Source organism: Rhinoderma darwinii, chromosome 7 (assembly GCF_050947455.1).
Source record: "Rhinoderma darwinii isolate aRhiDar2 chromosome 7, aRhiDar2.hap1, whole genome shotgun sequence".
NCBI classification, from domain to species: domain Eukaryota; kingdom Metazoa; phylum Chordata; class Amphibia; order Anura; family Rhinodermatidae; genus Rhinoderma; species Rhinoderma darwinii.
This window is the reverse complement of record NC_134693.1, coordinates 96,122,788-96,143,733: the sequence shown is the minus strand read 5'-3', so window position 1 is coordinate 96,143,733 and position 20,946 is coordinate 96,122,788. Positions and strand designations below refer to the sequence as shown.

Below are 20,946 nucleotides of genomic sequence, written 5' to 3'. Positions count from 1 at the left end.
GATTCTTTATAAAAAGTATGTTATTGTGCAATTGCCATAAGACATAATCTATAAACATATGGTATAGCAGAAATCGTATCGACCCGCAGAACAAAGTGAATGTCATTTCTAGCGCACGGTGAACACTGTAAAAAATGGAATAAAAAAACAATAGTAGAATTTTTATTTTTTTTAAATAAACACTGAATGTATCGACCAAATTTTACCACGAACATAAAGTCCAATGTGTCACGAGAAAACAGTCTCCGAATCACTTGGACTAATAAAGGCATTCCAAAGTTATTACTACATAAAGTGACCCGTGGCAGATTTGAAAAATGGGCTCTGAGCCTTAAGGCCCAAACTAGGCTGCGTCATTAAGGGGTTAACATCAGGCATTTTTGCATTATTGGTGCAATGTACTGCACTAGTGGAACATATAATCCTCATTCTTATGTATTACATTTCGACTCCACAGAAGCAGCAAGTTTCTGGTCAGCCCCTCTGGCACTTTTGGGGGCTATTTAGTGAATGCAATTACATTCACCAGTATGGCGCTTTTAGGGCATCACACAGATGCGTTTAGTCTTTACAGGAACCATCATGGATGCGGCATGCTGCACTATTCAGACTATCAAAAGCAAAGGAAACCTGATGGAAATTAACTAACGCAAGGCTGAGCCATAGAGGTCTGACATAGTGATGGGCTCTCTCTGATGCTTATTTTCATGCTGAGATCTGATTGCTTGAAGCCATTTTGATGACAACCTTCCCTGTCCTAAATTCTGTCAGGAGCGATGTTGTCCTGGAGAGCTTGTGTGGATTTAAATACTTCACTGTCCTACATATACATGCATAGTGACACTATTCAAGCCAGGTGGGATGTAGATCTCTAATGTATTTGGTGATTTTGAATTCACACAAGTTCTCCATGACAACACTGCACCTTAGAGCAAACAAAGGGGACATGTCATCAGGAGATCTCAAACTGATTTACATTTTAAGGTGGCCCTAAACATTAGACTTTCACAGAAATTGTCGTGATCTGCCTTCAATTTTTTTTGAAAATCTCTTTTTATTGAATTTTCACAAACTCAAGGAAAAATCATAACCTACACATGTGACATTTTCATCTGGCAAAAAATAGTTAGTTTGGCGCGCAGGCCACATCTGAAACAAGCGTATATATCAGAATTCTATATCGGTGTATAATAAAATAATTACATGAAACAAAAATATACAAACCAGGAATTCCAAAATAGTCAGAAAATATATGAAAAGAAGCCAAAACTGATGTCCTCTGCCTTTGAGAGAATACATCCAGATATTAACGTATCAATTGATCTTCCTAAAATCTAACGATGGTTGCCAGGTCTTCACATATCTATCATGAAGTTCCCAAACGAGCAACTCTTCCAAACGAGTCTAATTTTGCAAACCATTCTTGTATAGTAGGTGTGTTTGTAGATCTCCAGTGAAGAGGTATAATCAATTTTGCTGCAGTAAGCATGTGAGTGATGGTCATGTTTTTTGGGGGTGAAGTCTCTAGAAGGTTCCCAGAGGAGCACCAGAAGGGCATTTAAAGATAGACTATGTATAGTTTTAGCTACATCCTGCCAGAAAGGTTGGATACGAGAGCAATGCCACCATAAATGTGTCATGGTCCCACTGTGGTTATCACAATGCCAGCATTTGTCTGACCCAGCGAGATTAATCCCATGTAGAAAAACAGGGGGGCCTGTACCACCTAGTAAGTCTTGAACGAGTTCTCTTGGATTCTAATGCAACTAGGGAAGCCATGAGAGTGCTTCAATATCCTAGTAGTCTGTTTAGTAAATGTGGTGTCAAGTTCTGTTTCCCATGCTAAAAGATAGCTGGGTGTTTTTGGAGTTCTGTCATGAAGTCCAGAGTAAATTTTGGAAAACAGGCTTCTAGGTAAAAAGGGTAGTAGCAAAGGGAGTTGGGGGTAAAACTCTTGCAAGTGGGACTCTAAATGTCATGAATCTACTGAACACTTTGACGGGACCTTTAACAGTAGGACAGGTATCACGGGGGCCGGTGTGACGTGGCTGTGGGGTTCCAAAGTCGTATCGCCAGAGCGGAGTCTATGAGCGCCCTTTCCGTGCTAAAGCTGGGGAAGATTTCTGTAATCTAGTTAAGGCTATCCATCTGGATAGATGGACAGCTTGGTAATATAACTGCGTATCAGGACGACCCATTCCACTAGAAGAGGGCTTAAAGGGAATGTGTTGGCAGCAAAACATGATTTTTTATTTTTTTTTAGTTAAACAATTAGTGTGTAGGTGATTAAACATTGTTCTATTTTTTTTTTTTTTTTCACGAGTCAGGAAATATTATAAATTGGATTCAATTGGATTCTAATTTATAATATTTCCCATTGCTGGTCACTAGATGGAGCCATTCCCAAAATTGCAGCATTGCATGTGGTAAAGCAACCACATTGCTTTATGCTGCAAAATTGGGTAAAAAGCCTTCGCTCTAGTGAGCTCTCAGCATCCCCCCCCCTCCTTTATCCTGGCTAGTGCCGGGATAAACGAGGGGATTCAACGGTCTAACCTCCTACACTGTGTGTCGCCATTTTTTGAGCTAACACACAGTGTAGAAGGTTTACATACAGTAGTAAACACACACAAACACGAACATACATAGAAATCTCTTACCTGCTCCTGCCGCCGCGGCTCCCTCCGGCCCGTCCGCTCCGTCTGCTGCCGCTGGTCCAAGTGCACAAGTCCGGAAGCCGCGACCGGAAGTAGTAATCTTACTGTCTGGCCGCGACTTCCGGTCCACAGGAAAATGGCGCCGGACGGTGCGCATTTCAAATTGGACTGTGTGGGAGCGGCGCATGCGCCGTTCCCACACAGACGGCGTACATTGAAGTGGATGGAACGGGCCCCGTTCGCAGTCCCTATGGGACTGGAGCTGCCGTATTCCATGTCTGTATGTGTCGTTAATCGACACATACAGAAATGGAAACAAAAATGGCAGCCCCCATAGGGAAGAAAAAGTGTAAAAATAAGAAAAAGTAACACACAAACACACAAATTAATGCAAACGTTTTTAATAAAGCACTAACATCTTTAACATATTAAAAAATAATTTGTGGTAACACTGTTCCTTTAAGGATTAACAGCCTGTGTGGCAATCTCGGACGCTTGGAGGCCCATATATATTTGTAAAATGTTTGTTTAATAGTATCAAAGAAGGAGTTCGGTGTACGGATGGTTAATGCCTGTAAAGTGTACAGTAATTGAGGAAGGATGTAAGACTTAGGCCTCATGCACACGACCGTAAAAACTCCCGTTATTACGGGTCGTAATTACGACCCGTAATAACGGGCTCATAGACTTCTATTGGCGACGGGTGCCTTCCCGTTTTCTCACGGGAAGGTGCCCGTGCCGTTGAAAAAGATAGAACATGTCCTATTTGAGGCCGTAATAACGGCACGGACAGTCAATAGAAGTCTATGGAGCTCTCGTAATGACGGGTGGCTACACGTGTGCACCCGTCATTACGGCAGCGTTGCTAAGCGACGTCAGTAAATAGTCACTGTCCAGGGAGCTGAAAGAGTTAACTGATCGGCAGTAACTCTTTCAGCACCCTGGACAGTGACTACCGATCAGTATAAACCTGTAAAAAATAAAAGACGTTCATACTTACCGACAACTTCCTGCTTCCTCCAGTCCGGTCTCCCGCCCGTTGCCTTGGTGACGCGTCCCTCTCGACATCCGGGCCGACGTCCTGGATGACGTTTCAGGCCATGTGACCGCTGCAGCCAATCACAGGTCAATCACAGGCTGCAGCGGTCACATGGACTGCCGCGTCATCCAGGGATGTCGGGCTGGATGTGAAGAGAGGGACGCGTCACCAAGACAACGGCCGGGTAAGTATGAATTTCTTTAACTTTTATTACAGAAAAGGCTGTCCCTTCTCTCTATCCTGCACTGATAGAGAGAAGGGGCTGCCGATTAGTGCAGTGCTATTTTGCCGCCAAAAACGTGCTCGTAAATACGGGTGGAATACGTGTGACACCGGACCCATATTTACGGGCACGGGTTCGTAAATACTGGTGCAAAACGGGTGGAATACGTATGACACCGAACCCGTATTTACGCCAGTATTTACGGGTGGGAAAAAATACGGTCGTGTGCATGAGGCCTTAACGTAGTTTTTACATCCTGTCCATGACATAAATGGGATAGTAATTGAACTAAGGTGGTTCTTAAATTTAGTAGCCAAGGGAGGGTGATTCAGAGTATAAAGCATAGATCTATCCTTAGACAGTAGTATGCCCAAGTATTTTATGTAAGTAGAAGGCCAACGAAATGGGGCTAGTGTTTTAAGTTCAGCAACTTCTCGGTCAGTAATAGTATTATTGACTATTTCCGACTTATCGTAATTAATTTTAAAGTTGGATATCCATCCAAAGTTTTCAAATATGTGCAATACGCTTGGGAGAGCTTGTCTGGGATTAGAAATCAATACCAACAAGTCATCAGCAAAGGCGGCTGTCGAATGTGTAATCCAACCTAGTTTGAACCCTTGGATAGAGTCCATTTGGACAATCTTTTGAATCAATGTTTCTATTGTGAGTATAAATAAGACCGGGGAAAGGGGGCAGCCCTGTCTTGCATTTGTTATTTTGAGGGAAGGAGAAAGGGTACCATTTAGACGCAGTCTCGCACTAGGTGATGAATATAGGGAAAAAATTGCAGCTCTGAATGGGGGGGGGGGGGGAGGGGGTGATCCAAATTTAAGAAGGGTTGCATGTATATAAGGCCACCATACAATGTCAAAAGTTTTTTCCGCATATGTGCTTAACGACACCAACAGGATCTTTTTTAACTTGGCATAATGTTGATGAGCCTGGTGGTGTTATGTTTACCTTCTCTAGCTGGAACAAATCCAACCTGTTCAGGGGAATACCGTATTTTTCGCACTATAAGATGCAGTTTTTAGCAAGAATAAATCTTGCTAAAAAGTCCCTGCGTCTTATAGTCTGCAGTCAAGGGACCCAGCATCGCCGGGCCCCATGACCGCTTCATTACTTAACGCCTTCCCAACCCATGACATGCCAGCACATCATGGAGGGGGGAGGTGATGTATGGAACGGGCTCCATACACCGCGGATGTCAGCTGTCTTAGAGCAGCGTGTCCGCTGTAAAACAGCCAGGGGTTGTGCCATAAAACGCATGTATCCCGTATCCACATGTATCCCCTATCCCATGCAAAAAAAACCAGTGGGCTTAAAATTCTCACTATACTCAATAAATTCCTTCAGGGGTGTAGTTTCCAAACAGGGGTCACTTTTGGGGAGTTTCCACTGTTTTGGTACCACAGGACCTCTTCAAACCCGACATGGTACCTAAAATATAATCTAAAAATAAGCAGGCCCCAAAATCCTGTAGGTGCTCCTTTTGCTTCTGAGGCCGGTGTTTCGGTCCATTAGGGCACTAGGGCCACATGTGGGATATTCCTAAAAACTGCAGGACCTGGGCAATAAATATTGAGTTGCGTTTCTCTGGTAAAACCTTCTGTGTTACACAATTTTTTTTTTATTACAAATGAATTTCGGCGAAAACAAAATAATTTGTAAATTTCCCTTCTACGTAGCTTTATTTCCTGTGAAACGCCTAAAGGGTTAAGATACTTTCTGAATGCTGTTTTGAATACTTTGAGGGGTGCAGTTTTTAAAATGGGGTGACTTATTGGGGGATACTAATATATAAGGCCCTCAAAACCACTTCAGAACTAAACTGGTCCCTGTAAAAATAGCCTTTTGAAATTTTCTTGAAAATAGGAGAAATTGCTGCTAAAGTTCTAAGCCTTGTAACGTCCTAGAAAATTAAAAGGATGTTCAAAAAACTATGCAAATATAAAGTACACATATGAGAAATGGTAACTAGTGACTATTTTGTGTGGTATTCCTATCTGTTTTACAAGCAGATACATTTAAATTTAGAAAAATGCAAATTTTCTCTACATTTTGGTGTTTTTCACAAATAAATATTGAATTTATTGACCACATTTTTCCACTATCATAAAGTACAATATGTCAGGAGAAAACAGTCTCAGAATCGCTTGGATAGGTAAAAGCATTCCCAAGTTATTACCACATAAAGTAACACATGTCAGATTTGAAAAAAATCGGCTGTGCCACAAGGCCAAAACAGGCTGCGTCCTGAAGGGGTTAATCTGAAAGCCATACATTTTGGCTAACTGCAGCAAATTGGCATATAGGGAGCCATCTTCCTTGCCTCTGATGCTGACCAATCAGAGCGAGAAAACTTGAGGGTAGTTCATGCCCTGTTGGCTAACTACTCCATATTCGCATATAGGGAGCCAACACAACAGTGGGCCATATCTCTGGAAAGGGGAGGGGAGACAGTGCTGAAATCATGGGGACCGCTCTATTCTGGTCAATAAACTAGTTTAACCTATTTGACCTAGTGACAAGTCCTCCAGGGAACCTGTCAACAGCATTTCACCTATTGAACTCTCCTCACCCTCGCTGGCCACTGCGGTCAAATTTTCATTGCCGTTATCCCCTATCCTAAACTTATCCTCCAGCTGTAAATAATGGTCTGCAAACATTTTGGAATTTTTTATGGTAATCAGTCAGTCTCGTTGTTTGTTCCTCTTATGACCACCCACTGCCGAAAACTGGCCAGTCCTGAATGCTAACATCTCGGCTGAGCGCCCGTCATGTATGGTCCGATACCCTGCCCTGTTTCGTCCGGGGCTCAAATCTATTTACTGCGCAAGCACCGCTATGGTGTCCCGTTGTGCACACGCATCAGAACAGGACGTCAATGCGCAAGCGCAGGATTTCGTGTGTGCTGAGGGGAGGCGAGGAGCTGTCAATCAAAAGTAAGGAGTGGGGATAAACTAGGAAAGGCTTGAATAAAGCTAAACTTTTATACTCCTTAGCATACAGTGCAGGAACACTAAAAAATTGAATACTAAAGGTACAGAGCCTACTTAGAGGATTATTATAGGTTACATAAACATGATTTTTTTTCCACCCACTACCACCAGGTTTTGCTGGTTTAATACATGAAGTGCTAGAGACCGGTCCTCTTTAAGCTGGCCATACACCTATAAATAAATATAGGCACAGGCCGCTCATTTCGAATGGGCCTTATAATGTGTATGAGTGAGTCATATGTCTACTGTTGAGGGAGGGGTTGAGAGAACCTGATGCTTTTGTTTCCTGGTAGAAAAGCAGTGTATGGTCGGCCAATCATTCATGAACCAGTGATACCACTATACACATCACCTATCCACCGAAAGCTCAACGTCTAGAAGCTTTTTATTCAGATTGTAAAGCATACTGTAGAAGCATTTAGCCAGGATTTAAGGTATTTGTGTGCTTCTATAAAGAAAAGTATTTTATCTTTCCCATAGATATGTACTGATATTCGTTTGCTGGCCAACTTGAAGGAACTTGAGGAGCCATTTGAGAAGGATCAAATTGGTAAGTTCTCCTCTCCAGCTAGTGGGGGAAAAAAATCCAGTCTATGCCTAAAATCAATTTTCTCGTTAAATGCCTTTTTACTAGTTATGCATATTTTGTTTCAGGTCATTAATATATTCTGATAAAATAGGTGTGGCCATGACAACCTCACTTTTTTACCGAACATTTACATGATTAATGATCACTGACCTCCCCCTGAAATCGCTAGAAGCATTAGATGGATGTTTAGATCAATTCAACAATCCTACATATTAGGAATAATGTATACATATTTGATAGTCCTACCATTACTGGACTATAGGGATGACCATTTACATGTTACAATCCTTTTTGTGTGAACTATATATATATATTTTTTTTTAAATTAAGAATTAATACTTTTATCATTGATTTTTTTTTAATGTTTTTTTTGCTTTTACACTGGGTGATTAGCGAACAAATGGGCCTGAACTGTCTAAGGCTTTGTTCACATCTGCGTTGGAGACTCCATTAGAGGCCGATCCGGACGAGATTATTGGAAACCATAGTACAGCGGTCTGCGCTATTGTTTCTGGTCAAACCGCGGACACCCCGACCGAACCCATTAATGTCATTCTGTTCAGTCAGCCGCCAGTGGTGTCCTTGGTGCAATGGAAACATCACTTCTGTTTTTCCTTTGTTCTGCTCCGAAGACAATACCCTCGATGCAGATGTGAACATAGCCTGAATGGTGTGTGTGTGATTACAGTGGATTAAGAGTATAAGACAAAAAAAAACACAGGTTTGGGTAGAATTGTCATTTATTTCTTTTTGGTGCACAAACTTCCAAAATACTCAGACCATGAAATAATTTTAATTAGGCTATATTCACACGACCGTGAAAAAAAATGGCCGTTAAAAACTGATCAACTGTCAGTTTTTCATGGCCATTTTGCATCAGTGTGTCCAAATTTTCATCCATTTCCAGTCAGTCGATCTGTTTTTAATGATCGTTTGCCATCCGTTTTTCATCGCCGTCAAAAAAACTGATGGATTTAATTTGTTGGTTTTATTGTCCAAACCCCCTCAAAACACCACGGTGCCCATGTAGATAGTGCCACAGTGCCCACATATAAAGTGCCAGTGCTCTCATAGTGCCCACGTAGATAGCACAACAGTGTCCCCTGTAGATAGGCACACCCCATATAGTGCCACAGTGCCCATGTAGATAGATCTACACCCCTGTAGATGGCTCCACCCGCACTGTAGCTCCTCGTAGGAGTGGAATCCCTCTGGCCGGGGATTTAACTCCTAGATGGAGCCCATGTCCTATTTTTTGACGGCCAGTTTTCACGAGTTGTTAAAAAAACGGCCGTGTGAATACACCCATAGATCTCTATTGTTCGGGAAAAAGCCGTGTGACGTCCGTTACGAAATCGGTCGTTGCACGGCTGTTTTTCATTGTCGCGTGAATGTAGCCTAAGATTGTAAAAAAGCCATGATCATCCAGTTCGGAGAACATGCAGGAGATACTTGTAATTTTCAATTTGCTTAGGGTAAATTCACACGTGGCAGATTTGTTCTAGAAATTCTTAATCTGAAAATCTGTTTTATCTATTTGAAAGGAACTTGCCGAAATCCATTCACCTGCCTCAGAAACATCCCCACTCGGATGAATAAAACTGATTTTGTTGCAGAAACTTCTGCAACAAAATCTTCCGCGTGTGACTGTCCCCCTTTTTTTAATATTTTTTGTCAAGTTGGTCCACAGTCAAGCTTTCCCCACTGTTTGTCGTGGATTGATAGTCTTCCTTCTATCTCCACTCATACAGGTAAGGCTGTCAATCACTAACGGAAGGTGGAGGTAGCTAGGCTGAGAGAGATTAATTAAAATGCTAATTACAAGCTTCTATTGTATTGTTCACTTGAGCTCCACCCACAATAGTTTAATTAAAAGAAAATAATGATAGACCCTTGCTGACACACACTGGAACATGAGGCATATCATACATTAAGGCCTAATTCACATGAACTTGTCCGTTTTGCGCGCGTAAAAAACGCAGCGTTTTGCGTGCGTTGCGTTTCCGTGTGTCATCAGTGTTTGTCTGCGTGATCTTTATGTCACGCGGTTTTGACTTTTTTGCAAAATGAAATGAAGGAGGTGGTTTTTTCTTTTTCCAATCATTTTCATGAGCAACTGTTGTGCGAATCACGCACAGCACACGGATGTGTGTCCGTGATTTTCACGCACCCATTGACTTCAATGGGCGCGTGATGCACAAAAAACGCTCAAGTATAGGACATGCAGTGAGTGTAACGCAGCGGACGCGTGGATTTTTTTCAACACTTTGGGCGATTTTCGATTTGAATCTCTATTTTTCTTATTTTTTTCCCGTTTATTAACCGTAATACCAAGAGATAATTTAAACTATTTTCTTTATATAAATTAACTTTTCAACATATTAGTATTATAATTATATGTAACTTCACAACTTTTAACCTCTGCAAATACCTTGTATCAGAAATACAATTGGAGAAATTTCTATCTAATTGACTATAACTTCTGTGTTCCCTGCCAGGGAACAGGTTAACATTCTATAATCAATGATGGGCTGTGTGCACTAACATCCTTCTCTACCCGTCTCCACCTCAGCCGTTCTCCGACATTTCTGGTGAGAGAAGTGTAAAGTGCAACAGTGCCAGGCAGATGGCACTGAACGGACAATATGGGGCGAGATTACATTTAGTGTTTGAAGTCTGAGCAGGACCCTGTGCAGTACCGGCCCCACCATGGGGTGTTAAATGACATTAAAGGGGTTGTCACACAAAATACATGTTTCCCCTCTCTACAGGATAGGGGATACATGTGTGATCGCTGAGGGTCTGACCGCTGGGACCCCCAGTGATAAGGAGAACGGGGGAGCACTTTGGACAGGAGATATGTGTTTTGTGCCACAACCCATTTAAGGCCGGATTCACACGACCATAATTGTACCGTGAAAAAGGGTCAGTGCATCCCCTGTCCAAAGTGCTCCATGAGAAGCATGGAACTTCCGGGGGCAGTGCCCAGCTTGTGAGTACGGAAGCTCCATAAAAATTAATGTAGCTCCAGTCGCGCATACGTGATCGGCGCTCCATTCATTGCTATGGAGCTTCCGGACTGACACTCTTCAATGGTCAGTTTTTCATGTCAGTGTCTCCAAATTCTCATCCATTTCCAGTCCGTCTGGCCGTTTGTTATCCAACTGCCATCTGATTTTCATGGCCGTTAAAAAAAAAAAAAAATGAAATAAAAAAAGACATCCATTTTTTTTGGCCCAATCCCCTGAAAAACACTACAGTGCCCCTGTAGATATTGCCGCAATATCCCTGTAGATCAGCGGTCTCAAGCACGTGGCCCCTGGGGCTATCATCTGCGGCCCGTGGGACATAGAGCCGCTAGTGCAGGCTCTGCTCCGGGACTCTCTGAAATTCCCTGACATCGCTGTCCATATATGGACAGCGATGTCTGGGGCTTCCCCAGAGCTGGAGTCCCGTGCAGAGTGCTAGTTTAGGCTCTGCTCCGGGACTCTGTGGAATCTTCTGACATCGCTGTCCACATACGGACAGCGATGTCCGGGGCCTCACCGCAGTCCCGTGCAGAGCGCTAGTTAGTATAGGCTCTGCTCTGGGACTTTGTGGAATTCCCTGACATCGCTATCCATATATGGACAGCGTTGTCAGGGTCTTCCCAAGAGCGGAGTCCCTGGCAAAGCGCGAGTATCGGAACTGCTCCGGGACTCTGGAATTCCCTGACATCGCTGTCCATATATGGACAGTGATGTCAGGGTCTTCCCCAGAGCGGAGTCCTGGGCAGACAGCTAGTATAGGCTCTGCTCCAGGACTCTGTGGAATCTTCTGTCATCGCTGTCCACATATGGACAGCAATGTCTGGGGCTTCCCCTGAGCAGGAGTCCCAGTGATGTCAGGAGCACAGCTGGGCTCGTATGTGCTTCCTTCAATTGAGACATGCCTTTTGGGCAGATTAGACTGGGGACAACCAACGAGTGTATTAGCACATATAACGCAATTATCAGTACTATAGATAACACTGGGTCCTCGGTGGGAGGTTTGTCTAGAATTTACAAAGCAATTCTACATCTGGTAATGGCTAAATATCCATTAAGGACCAAGGAACGGTGGGAGGCAGAAATAGGGCCATTGGAAGATATACATTGGGAGGAAATATTGGAGAGGATACCACAACTATCCCTGATTGAAGCTCACCAACTGTCCCACTTATCTAGTACATAAGGTATATAAGATGCTGTCATTTCTGCACGTTATCTAAGTTAAACCTGAGTCGATGTGTCCCCACTGTGAGAATGTTTCTGTGGGCATGCTTCATGCTGTGCGTGTGTGTGTGCGTGTGTGTGTGCGTGTGTGTGTGTGCGTGTGTGTGTGTGTGTGCGCGCTCGCAACCATCACTCCAGTGTTCTAATGGTACATTGTGTTTGCTCACCGTGTTAGAAGGCTAATGTCTAGTTTGAGAAATAGACGCCTCACAGGTCCTAAACTGGCAGCTTCATTAAATAGTACCCGCAAAACGCCAGTGTCAACATCTGCAGTGAAGAGGCGACTCCGGGATGCTGGCCTTCAGGGAAGAGTGGCAAATAAAAAGCCATATCTGAGACTGGCTAATAAAAGGAAAAGATTAATATGGGCAAAAGCACACAGACATTGGACAGAGGAAGATTGCAAAAAAGTGTTATGGACAGACGAATCGAAGTTTGAGGTGTTTGGATCACACAGAAGAATATTTGTGAGACGCAGAACAACTGAAAAGATGCTGCAAGAGTGCCTGACGCCATCTGTCAAGCATGGTGGAGGTAATGTGATGGTCTGGGGTTGCTTTGGTGCTGGTAAAGTGGGAGATTTGTAAAAGGGATTTTGAATAAGGAAGGCTATCACTCCATTTTGCAATGCCATGCCATACTCTGTGGACAGCGCTTGATTGGAGCCAATTTCATCCTACAACAGGACAATGACCCAAAGCTCACCTCCAAATTATGCAAGAACTATTTAGGGAAGAAGCAGGCAGCTGGTATTCTATCTGTAATGGAGTGGCCAGCGCAGTCACCAGATCTCAACCCCAAAGAGCTGTTGTGGGAGCAGCTTGACCGTATAGTACGCAAGAAGTGCCCATCAAGCCAATCCAACTTGTGGGAGGGGCTTCTGGAAGCATGGGGTGAAATTTCTCCTGATTACCTCAGCAAATTAACAGCTAGAATACCAAAGGTCTGCAATGCTGTAATTGCTGCAAATGGAGCATTCTTTGACGAAAGCAAAGTTTGAAGGAAAAAATTATTATTTCAAATAAAAATCCTTATTTCTAACCTTGTCAATGTCTTGACTATATTTTCTAGTCATTTTGCAACTCATTTGATAAATATAAGTGTGAGTTTTCATGGAAAACACAAAATTGTCTGGGTGACCCCAAACTTTTGAACGGTAGTGTATATATGTTTTTTTTCTATATTTTACCACTTTTACAAGTAAAAGACTAAATGTAAACATTTTTTATTGTATTTTGTGGCTAAATTCTGAGAACCATAACTTATTTTATTTTTCCGTCGATTAAGTGGTATGAGGGCTTATTTTTTGCAGGATAAGCTGTAGTTTTTAATGAGACCATTTTGGGGTACATGCAACGTTTTGATCACTTTTTATTCCTTTTTATGTGGGAGATGAGGTGACCAAAAAATAGCAATTCTGGCATTTACAATTTTTTTTATGGTTTTTTTTTTTTTTTTGCGTACGGGTTAAATACTGATCGCTCAGACTTTTACAGATGCGGTGATACCAATTTTATATATTTTTTTTTTTACTATTCTCTAAGGGGATAATGGGAAAAGGGGGGCGGAGACAGGGCTTAGTAGAAGCACAAAGATGGCGGACCTGGGGGCCTTTATTAGGCCCCCAGGCAGCTATCGCCACCCCACGATTGCATTGCGGGGGGCGCGATGAGCTGCTAGAGGGAGTTGCACCAACTTTCTAACTATTTAAATGCCGCGATCGCTGTTGACCGTGGCATTTAACAGGTTAAACTAGCGGGATCGTCATTGTGAAGTGTCGGCTGTAACATACAGCCAACACCTGTATCGCATGGAGCGGATTCACTCCGTGAGCCCGTTCCATACTAACCCTACCTGGCTATGACGTATGGATACGTCAAATGTCGGGAAGGGGTTAAATAGTACCCTGGTCCATACTTGGATTGTCTAACTGCCAGGAGCTTGGAGGTCGTTGGACTCTTAGGGGTACTGGAATATTTAGTTCCAGAATGTGGGATAGCTATGATTTTGGTCAATATGTATGTTTCGTACCATTTTTATATTCAGGATGGTGGGATGGCATGCTACAAGGCTTATGTTTATAACTGTTATACATTCTCTTATGCTCATGTGGATCACTGGTTACATTATATTGGATAGAGTATATGGACTATTCTTTGAGTCCTTGCATACTTTTGTAACAGGACTATGTTTAGGGGTTTGGGGTATGTTTTTTTTGTACTGGTTGTACTTTTAATACAAAATCACAATAAAAATGTATTGAAAAAAAAATCAATGCAGAAAGTAAGCTATCTATAAATTTGCTCAGAATAAATTATTTTCTGATCTAGATATGACCACCCTGGATTTCTTCTCTGAATCATCTGAGGAATTTACCAATGACTTCTGCCAGTTAATCTTCTTCTTTAAAATAAATAAATAATCTATGACTTCTATGCAAGTGTAGTCGCATGTCACCAAGCACTAAGTTGTCATAGGAAATATACTTTTGTTAAAGGGTTGCACATTTTTAAAAACTTAAAATGCACACGAAAATATTACAAAAACATTACATGCACTGAATTTTATCTTATTTTTCCAGGATCCAGTGCGATGCCCTACAAAAGAAATCCCATGCGATCTGAGCGTTGCTGCAGCCTGGCCCGTCACCTTATGACACTTATTATGGACCCACTGCAGACTGCTTCTGTACAGTGGTTTGAACGCACACTGGATGACAGTGCCAATAGGTATAATTATCCCATGTTATGGATGGTGTGTGCTTCATTTAAAAAACAAAAACAACTAATGTTGAAAATGCAGACCAATCTGCAGGTTGCATGTTATAGAGCAGGAGGAGCAGAGTAGATTGATATTCAGTTAGGTCCAGAATTATTCGGACAGTGACACAATCTTCGTAATTTGGGCTCTTCATGCCACCACATTGGATTTGAAATGAAACCACTGATGCAATTGAAGTTTAGACTTTCAGGTTTAATTCAAGGGGTTGAACGAAAATATCCTGTGAAACGTTTAGGAATTGCAACCATTTTTCTACACAGCCTCCTCATTTCAGGGGCTCAAAAGTTGTTGGACAAATTAACATTACCATAAATAAAATGGTTTTGTTTTTTTAATACTTTGCCTGAAGTCTGGAACCCATGGACATCACCAAACGCTGGGTTTCCTCCTTTGTGATGCTTTGCCAGGCCTTTACTGCAGCTGTCCTCAGTTGTTGCTTGTTTGTGTGTCTTTCTGCCTTAAGTTTTGTCTTAAGCAAGTGAAATGCAGCTCGATCGGGTTAAGATCTAGAGATTCACTTGGCCAATGCAGAATATTCCACTTCTTTGCCTTAAAAACAAACAAACTCCTGGGTTGCTTTCGCAGTATGTTTTGGGTCATTGTCCATCTGTACTGTGAAGCGACGTCTAATCAACATTGCTGCATTTCGTTGAATCTGAGCAGAAAGTATATCCCTGAACACTTCAGAATTCATCCGGCTGCTTCTGTCTTCAGTCACATCATCAATAAACACTAGTGACCCAGTGCCTTTGGCAGCCATGCATGCCCATGTCATCACACTGCCTCAACCATGTTTTACAGAGGATGTGGTGTGCTTTGGATCATGAGCCGTTCCAAGCCTTCTCCATACTTTCTTCCTCCCATCATTCTGGTACAGGCTGATCTTAGTTTCATCTGTCCAAAGAATGCTGTTCCAGAACTGGGCTGGCTTCTTTACATGTTGTTTGGCAAAGTCTAATCTGGCCTTTCTATTTTTGAGGCTCATTAATGGTTTGCACCTTGTGGTGAACCCTCTGTATTTGCTCTCATGAAGTCTTCTCCTTATGGTAGACTTAGATACGATACACCTACTTCCAGGAGAGTGTTCTTCACTTGGGTAGATGTTGTTGTGAAGGGTTTTGTCTTCACCATGGAAAGGATTCTGCGATTATCCACCACAGTTTTCTTCTGTGGACGTCCAGGCCTTTTGGAGTTCACGAGATCACCAGTGGTGGTGGTGGTGGTGTTGTGTGTGTGTGTGTGTGTGTGTGTGTGTTTTTTTTTTTTTTTTTTAAAGAATGTACCAAGCTGTTGATTTGGCCACTCCTAGTATTTTTGATGTATCTCTGATGGATTTCTACATTTTTTTTCAGCCTAACGATAGTCTGTTTCACTTGCATTGAGAGCTCCTTTAACCTCTTGTGGGTTCACAGCAACAGCTTCCAAATGCAAATGCCAAACCTGGAATCAACTCCCGACCACCTGCTTAATTGATGATGGATTAACAAGGGAATAGCCCAGGCAGCCCGTTAAATATCTTTTGAGATCATTGTCCAATTACCTTTTTGGTCCCTTGAAAAAGAGGCAGCTACATATTAAAGAGCTTTAATTCCTAAACCCTTCCTCAAATTAGGATGTGAATACCCTCAAATTAAAGCTGAGTCTGCACCTTAAGCCCATGATGATTATATTCGGCTGAGTACACACTGGGTGGATACACTACGTAATAGTCCGCAGTGCATCCGCCCTGTGCGCCGCAGGGAATTCCGGGCGAAAAAGCGCACCAAGGTGAGGTGCAGTTTTTCGCCTGCGAAAAACTGCAGCACTTAGCCGGCAAGCCAGCAGACCGGCCTCCTGGGCTGACGTCTCATCTCAGCAGACTGCTGCAGCCTGTGGTTGGCTGCAGGGGCAGTAACATGGGATGAAGCATCATCCCAGGAGGATGAAACACAGACTCCTAGGTAAGTTTATTTTTATTTTTTTCGGAGTTCCATTTTTTTGCGTCGGGATCGCTGTGAATCACCCTCAAAAACTGAACTGCTATCTTATGCGGGATTTACATCCCCATTGAATTCAATGGGGAAATCCCGCAACATATAAGCAGTGTTTACATAAAGACAATTGACGTGCTGCAGAATGAATTTCCGCACCGCAGGTCAATTTCAGAGCAGTATTTACGCTCCGTATTTACGCAGAGTGTGGTTGAGATTTGTTTTACCTCATCCTCATCCGCGAATTCCGTTGCGGGATATCCGCAGTATTTACGCAACGTGTAAACTGACCCTAACTGTATATTCAATATCGTTTGGTAAACCACTAAAATGACAACTTGTGTCACTGTCCAAATAATTCTGGACCTAACTGTATAGTTTTGTAGTAAAAGATTCAGTATAACTTGTAATTTATTGATTTAAACCTCTGCTGAGTCTGGGCTTAGGAGTCCAGTGGGCGGTCCTACAGTGATTGGCAGCCTTTCCTGTATGAATGTGAACACAGAAATAGCTGTCAATTAGTGATTAGAGCGGCCACTGGACTGCTAAGCCTAGAATGAGCAATGGATTAAATGAATAAATTACAAGTTATACTGTATCTCTTGCTCTAAAATATATATCCATCTGCCCAGCTCTTCCTGCACTATAACATGCTACCTATAGATTGGACTGGGTTCTCAACGTGACTGGTTCCCTTTTAAATGGTTATCTATCTGCCTCTACCTAAGAGGTCTGAAAAGTGCTGAAAGCAGGCTAATATACTGTAGATGGCGTCTCAAAATATTCACATTCAACATTTTCATATTGCTATGCTTTTTGTATTGGGCTCTGAATTGAACAGTTGTAAAGTTTTGTTGTTTTTTTTTTTTTGTATTTGTTTTGGGTTTTTTTAAGTACATTTTAGCCGGAAGCTGAAAGTATTGTACTTGCATGGGGTTGTCCCACAATAAAATCTTAAATATCATCTGTTAGATCACGTAAAACATAACCATTTTTTTTTTTTTTTATTGGAATCATTTAAAAAAAAAAAAAAAAGAATGCACCTTCCTTTGTCTGAATATTGCTGCTAGTAATATTTAGGGTCAGGGGTACCATAATTCTGTTACATAAGTTTGTTTGGTGCCCCATGGTGTTTTTGATTCCTTCACTTAATGTCCATCTAAAATTCAGTGTTGGTAGATGCGCATGCTCGGTAGCTCAGTCCCACCACCCAGATCCTCCTGTAAGCGGCTGGCGGAATAATTCCTTTTATTGTGCAGACAGTTAATAAGAATCACCGTACTAGAACCCTCTTCTCCCCACTGGCACTGAACACGTTACGTGGACGTTCTTAGATGTAATCCAAATAACACCAGGGGGCGCCTTAAGTATTTTGCAGCAATATCTCCACACAGGAGCTTTTTTTTTTTTTTCTTTTCTTACAACGATTCCAGTTAATTATTTTGTGTGATCTAAATTATTCTCCTGCCCTCATCTCAGGGATTCTTTCTGACTTCTATAAGGCCATAGTCACCCTCTGCAGACTTTTGCCGCAGTGAAGTTCTCAAGTATATTACAGAATATCCTAGTTGCTTACATACTGACCTCATAATCCGGAGCCCCAAATCTGAATTTGTACGTTTTTGTTTAGCGTTATACTTTTTTATTATATTAGACTGGAGAGCGGCCTATATGGCCACAAGTATCCGTATTGGAAGACTAGACTAGACGTGGACCGCACATCCACTTGTAATATATTGAGCTATAGCTGCTAGGCAAAAATGTATAAACGTGAACAAGGTTCTTTAACATTTTGATCAAATTGTATAAGCCCACTTGCCACTTCACGGCGACCTCTTAAAAAGTGGGTCCCCACTCTATTAGTTGCAGCACCGCATGGAGGTCACTGCCACTGAAACACCACTCCTGCAGAGGGAGCAACCCAGAGGCCCAAAAGCACCCATACTGCCAGGCCATGCCAAGCCTCCTTGGCTCTGAGACCCATTCCCCCAGAAGTGCAGCACCACAGCGACAGAGACATCCTCACAGTACCACAATATGTGAACAGATTGAATAGGCTCCCATTTCCATGTGCTCCTAGTGGCCCACTGAGCTTGTACAATTTGATCGAAATTTTAACAAAGAACCCTTTGTTCATGTTTATAAATTTTTGCTTAGCAGCTATAGATCAAAGTATGCCAGGTGGATGTGCAGTCCATGTCTAGTTCTACAATACTGATGCTATATGACAACTAGCATTACTTGTACAGGATGTCTAATGAAAGAGATTAGGTTTTGTTCATTAACATTTATGGCTGCAGATAGGTAATTACCATTTCTCTGTATTTGTGTTTCTTCCCTACAGACGTGTTTGCTTGGCAGAAGCTTTTCTAACAGCAGATATTGTACTCAGCACTCTGCAGAATGTCTCTGAAGGACTTGTGGTTTATCCTAAGGTAATGCCGACCAAACAAGAAAAATAATATCCTGACCTATTGTATCTACCGTGTTTCCCCGAAAGTAAGACAGTGTCTTACTTTCTTTTTATCCCCAAAAGCCCCACTATGTCTTACTTTCGGGGTATGTCTTATATTGGAAAAAAATTGTCGAATTATTATTATTTTTTTTTTCACAAACTTTATTTAACGGTTTTACATTTTTTTTTTTAGTCCCACCAGGGGACTTCACTATGCGATGTGCCGATCGCATATATAATGCTTTGGTATACTTAGTATACCGAAGCATTATTGCCTGTCAGTGTAAAACTGACAGGCAACCTATTAGGTCATGCCTCCGGCATCGCCTAACAGGCAGATGCTGAAGGCAGACCTGTGGGTCTTTGTTAGACCCCCGGCTGTCATGGAAACCCGACGGCGACCCGCGATTTGTTTGCGGGGGCGCCGATCGGGTGACAGAGGGAGCTCCCCCCTCTGTCAAACACATTAAATGCCGCTGTCACTATTGTCAGCGGCATTTAATGGGTTAAACTGCCGGAATCGTCGCGCGCTTCGATTCCGGCAGTTGCAGCAGGAGCCAGGCTGTGTATAACAGCCGTGCTCCTGCCGCTGATCGCGTGGGTACAGTCTCAGTACCCGCGCCATCACAGGACGGCGCGGTGACGTATGGACAGGGGGGGCGGCGCGGAAGTGGGCAGGAGGCGGCAATACCCCCGTGTTTCCCCGAAAGTAAGACATATGTCTTACTTTCGGGGTACGGCTTATATTAGCCGACCCCCCTGAAACCCCCGATACGTCTTACAATCGGGGGTGTCTTACTATCGGGGAAACACGGTATATGATTAGGTTTTAATTTAACCCCTTATTCACCAAGCTTGTTTGGACCTTAAAGAGGCTCTGTCACGACATAAGTGGCCTATATTGTACATGATGTGATCGGCGCTGTAATGTAGTGTTTTTTTTATTTAGAAAAACAATCATTTTTGACAGAGTTATGACCTATTTTAGCTTTATTCTAATGAGTTTCTTAATGAACAACTGGGCGTGTGTTACTTTATGGCCAAGTGGGCGTTGTGGAGAGTAGTGTATGGCGCTGACCAATCAGCGTCATACACTTCTCCCCATTCATTTACACTGCAGATAGCGATATAGCTATATCGCTATGTGCAGCCACATAAACACACTATAACATTACTTAAGTGTCCTTACCATGAATATACATTACCTCCAGCCAGGACGTGATGTGTATTCAGAATCCTGACACTTCGCTAACACAAACCCGACACTACAGCACAGCAAGCGTAATCTCGTTTGAAATGACAGTTTACAGCGTAATCTCGCGAGATTACGCTTGCTGTGCTGTAGTGTCGGGATTCTGAATAAACATCAATGTTATAGTGTGTTTATGTGTTGGCACCTAGTGATATAGCTATATCACTGTGCTGTGTAAATGAATGGGGAGAAGTGAATGAGGCTGATTGGTCAGCGTTATACACTCCTCTGTACAACTCCCACTTGGCCATAAAGTAAAACACGCCCAGTTGTTCATTAAGAAACTCATTAGCATAAAGCTAATATAGGTCATAACTCCGTCAAAAATGATAGTTTTTCTAAATAAAACACTGCTGTAATCTACATTACAGCGCCAATCACATCATGTACAATATAGGGCACTTATAATGTGGTGACAGAGCCTCTTTAAAGAGGCTCAGTCACCAGCTTATAACTGCCCTATCTCGTACCTAATCTATTAGGCACCAAAAAACTTTTATTTTTGACCAAGTTCTAAATGCCCAAATGTGCGTGCTTTTAATTTTCACCAAGTGGGCATTGTAAAGAAAGTGTGACTCTGACCAATCCGCGTCATACACTTCTCTTCATTCATGCCCAACATGTTTCACTGCACAGCATGATCTCGCGAGATCGCTGTGACGGGACTTCCTCCCGCAGTTCCTTCACCGGAGCCACGGAAGAGTCCACACACGCCTCCAGCC

General features: G+C 42.6%; 1 protein-coding gene across 2 annotated transcripts in view; it reads left to right on the top strand.

Annotated features, from left to right (window-relative positions):
* The window catches only part of ADSL (adenylosuccinate lyase), a 74,677-nt gene that overhangs the window by 40,311 nt on the left and 13,420 nt on the right, over positions 1-20,946 (top strand). For both annotated transcript variants that reach the window (XM_075832314.1, XM_075832313.1), the window contains exons 8-10: positions 7,405-7,474; positions 14,348-14,495; positions 18,862-18,952. In XM_075832314.1, the coding sequence (XP_075688429.1) occupies positions 7,405-7,474; positions 14,348-14,495; positions 18,862-18,952 (309 nt within the window). The remainder of the gene's footprint in view (positions 1-7,404; positions 7,475-14,347; positions 14,496-18,861; positions 18,953-20,946) is intronic.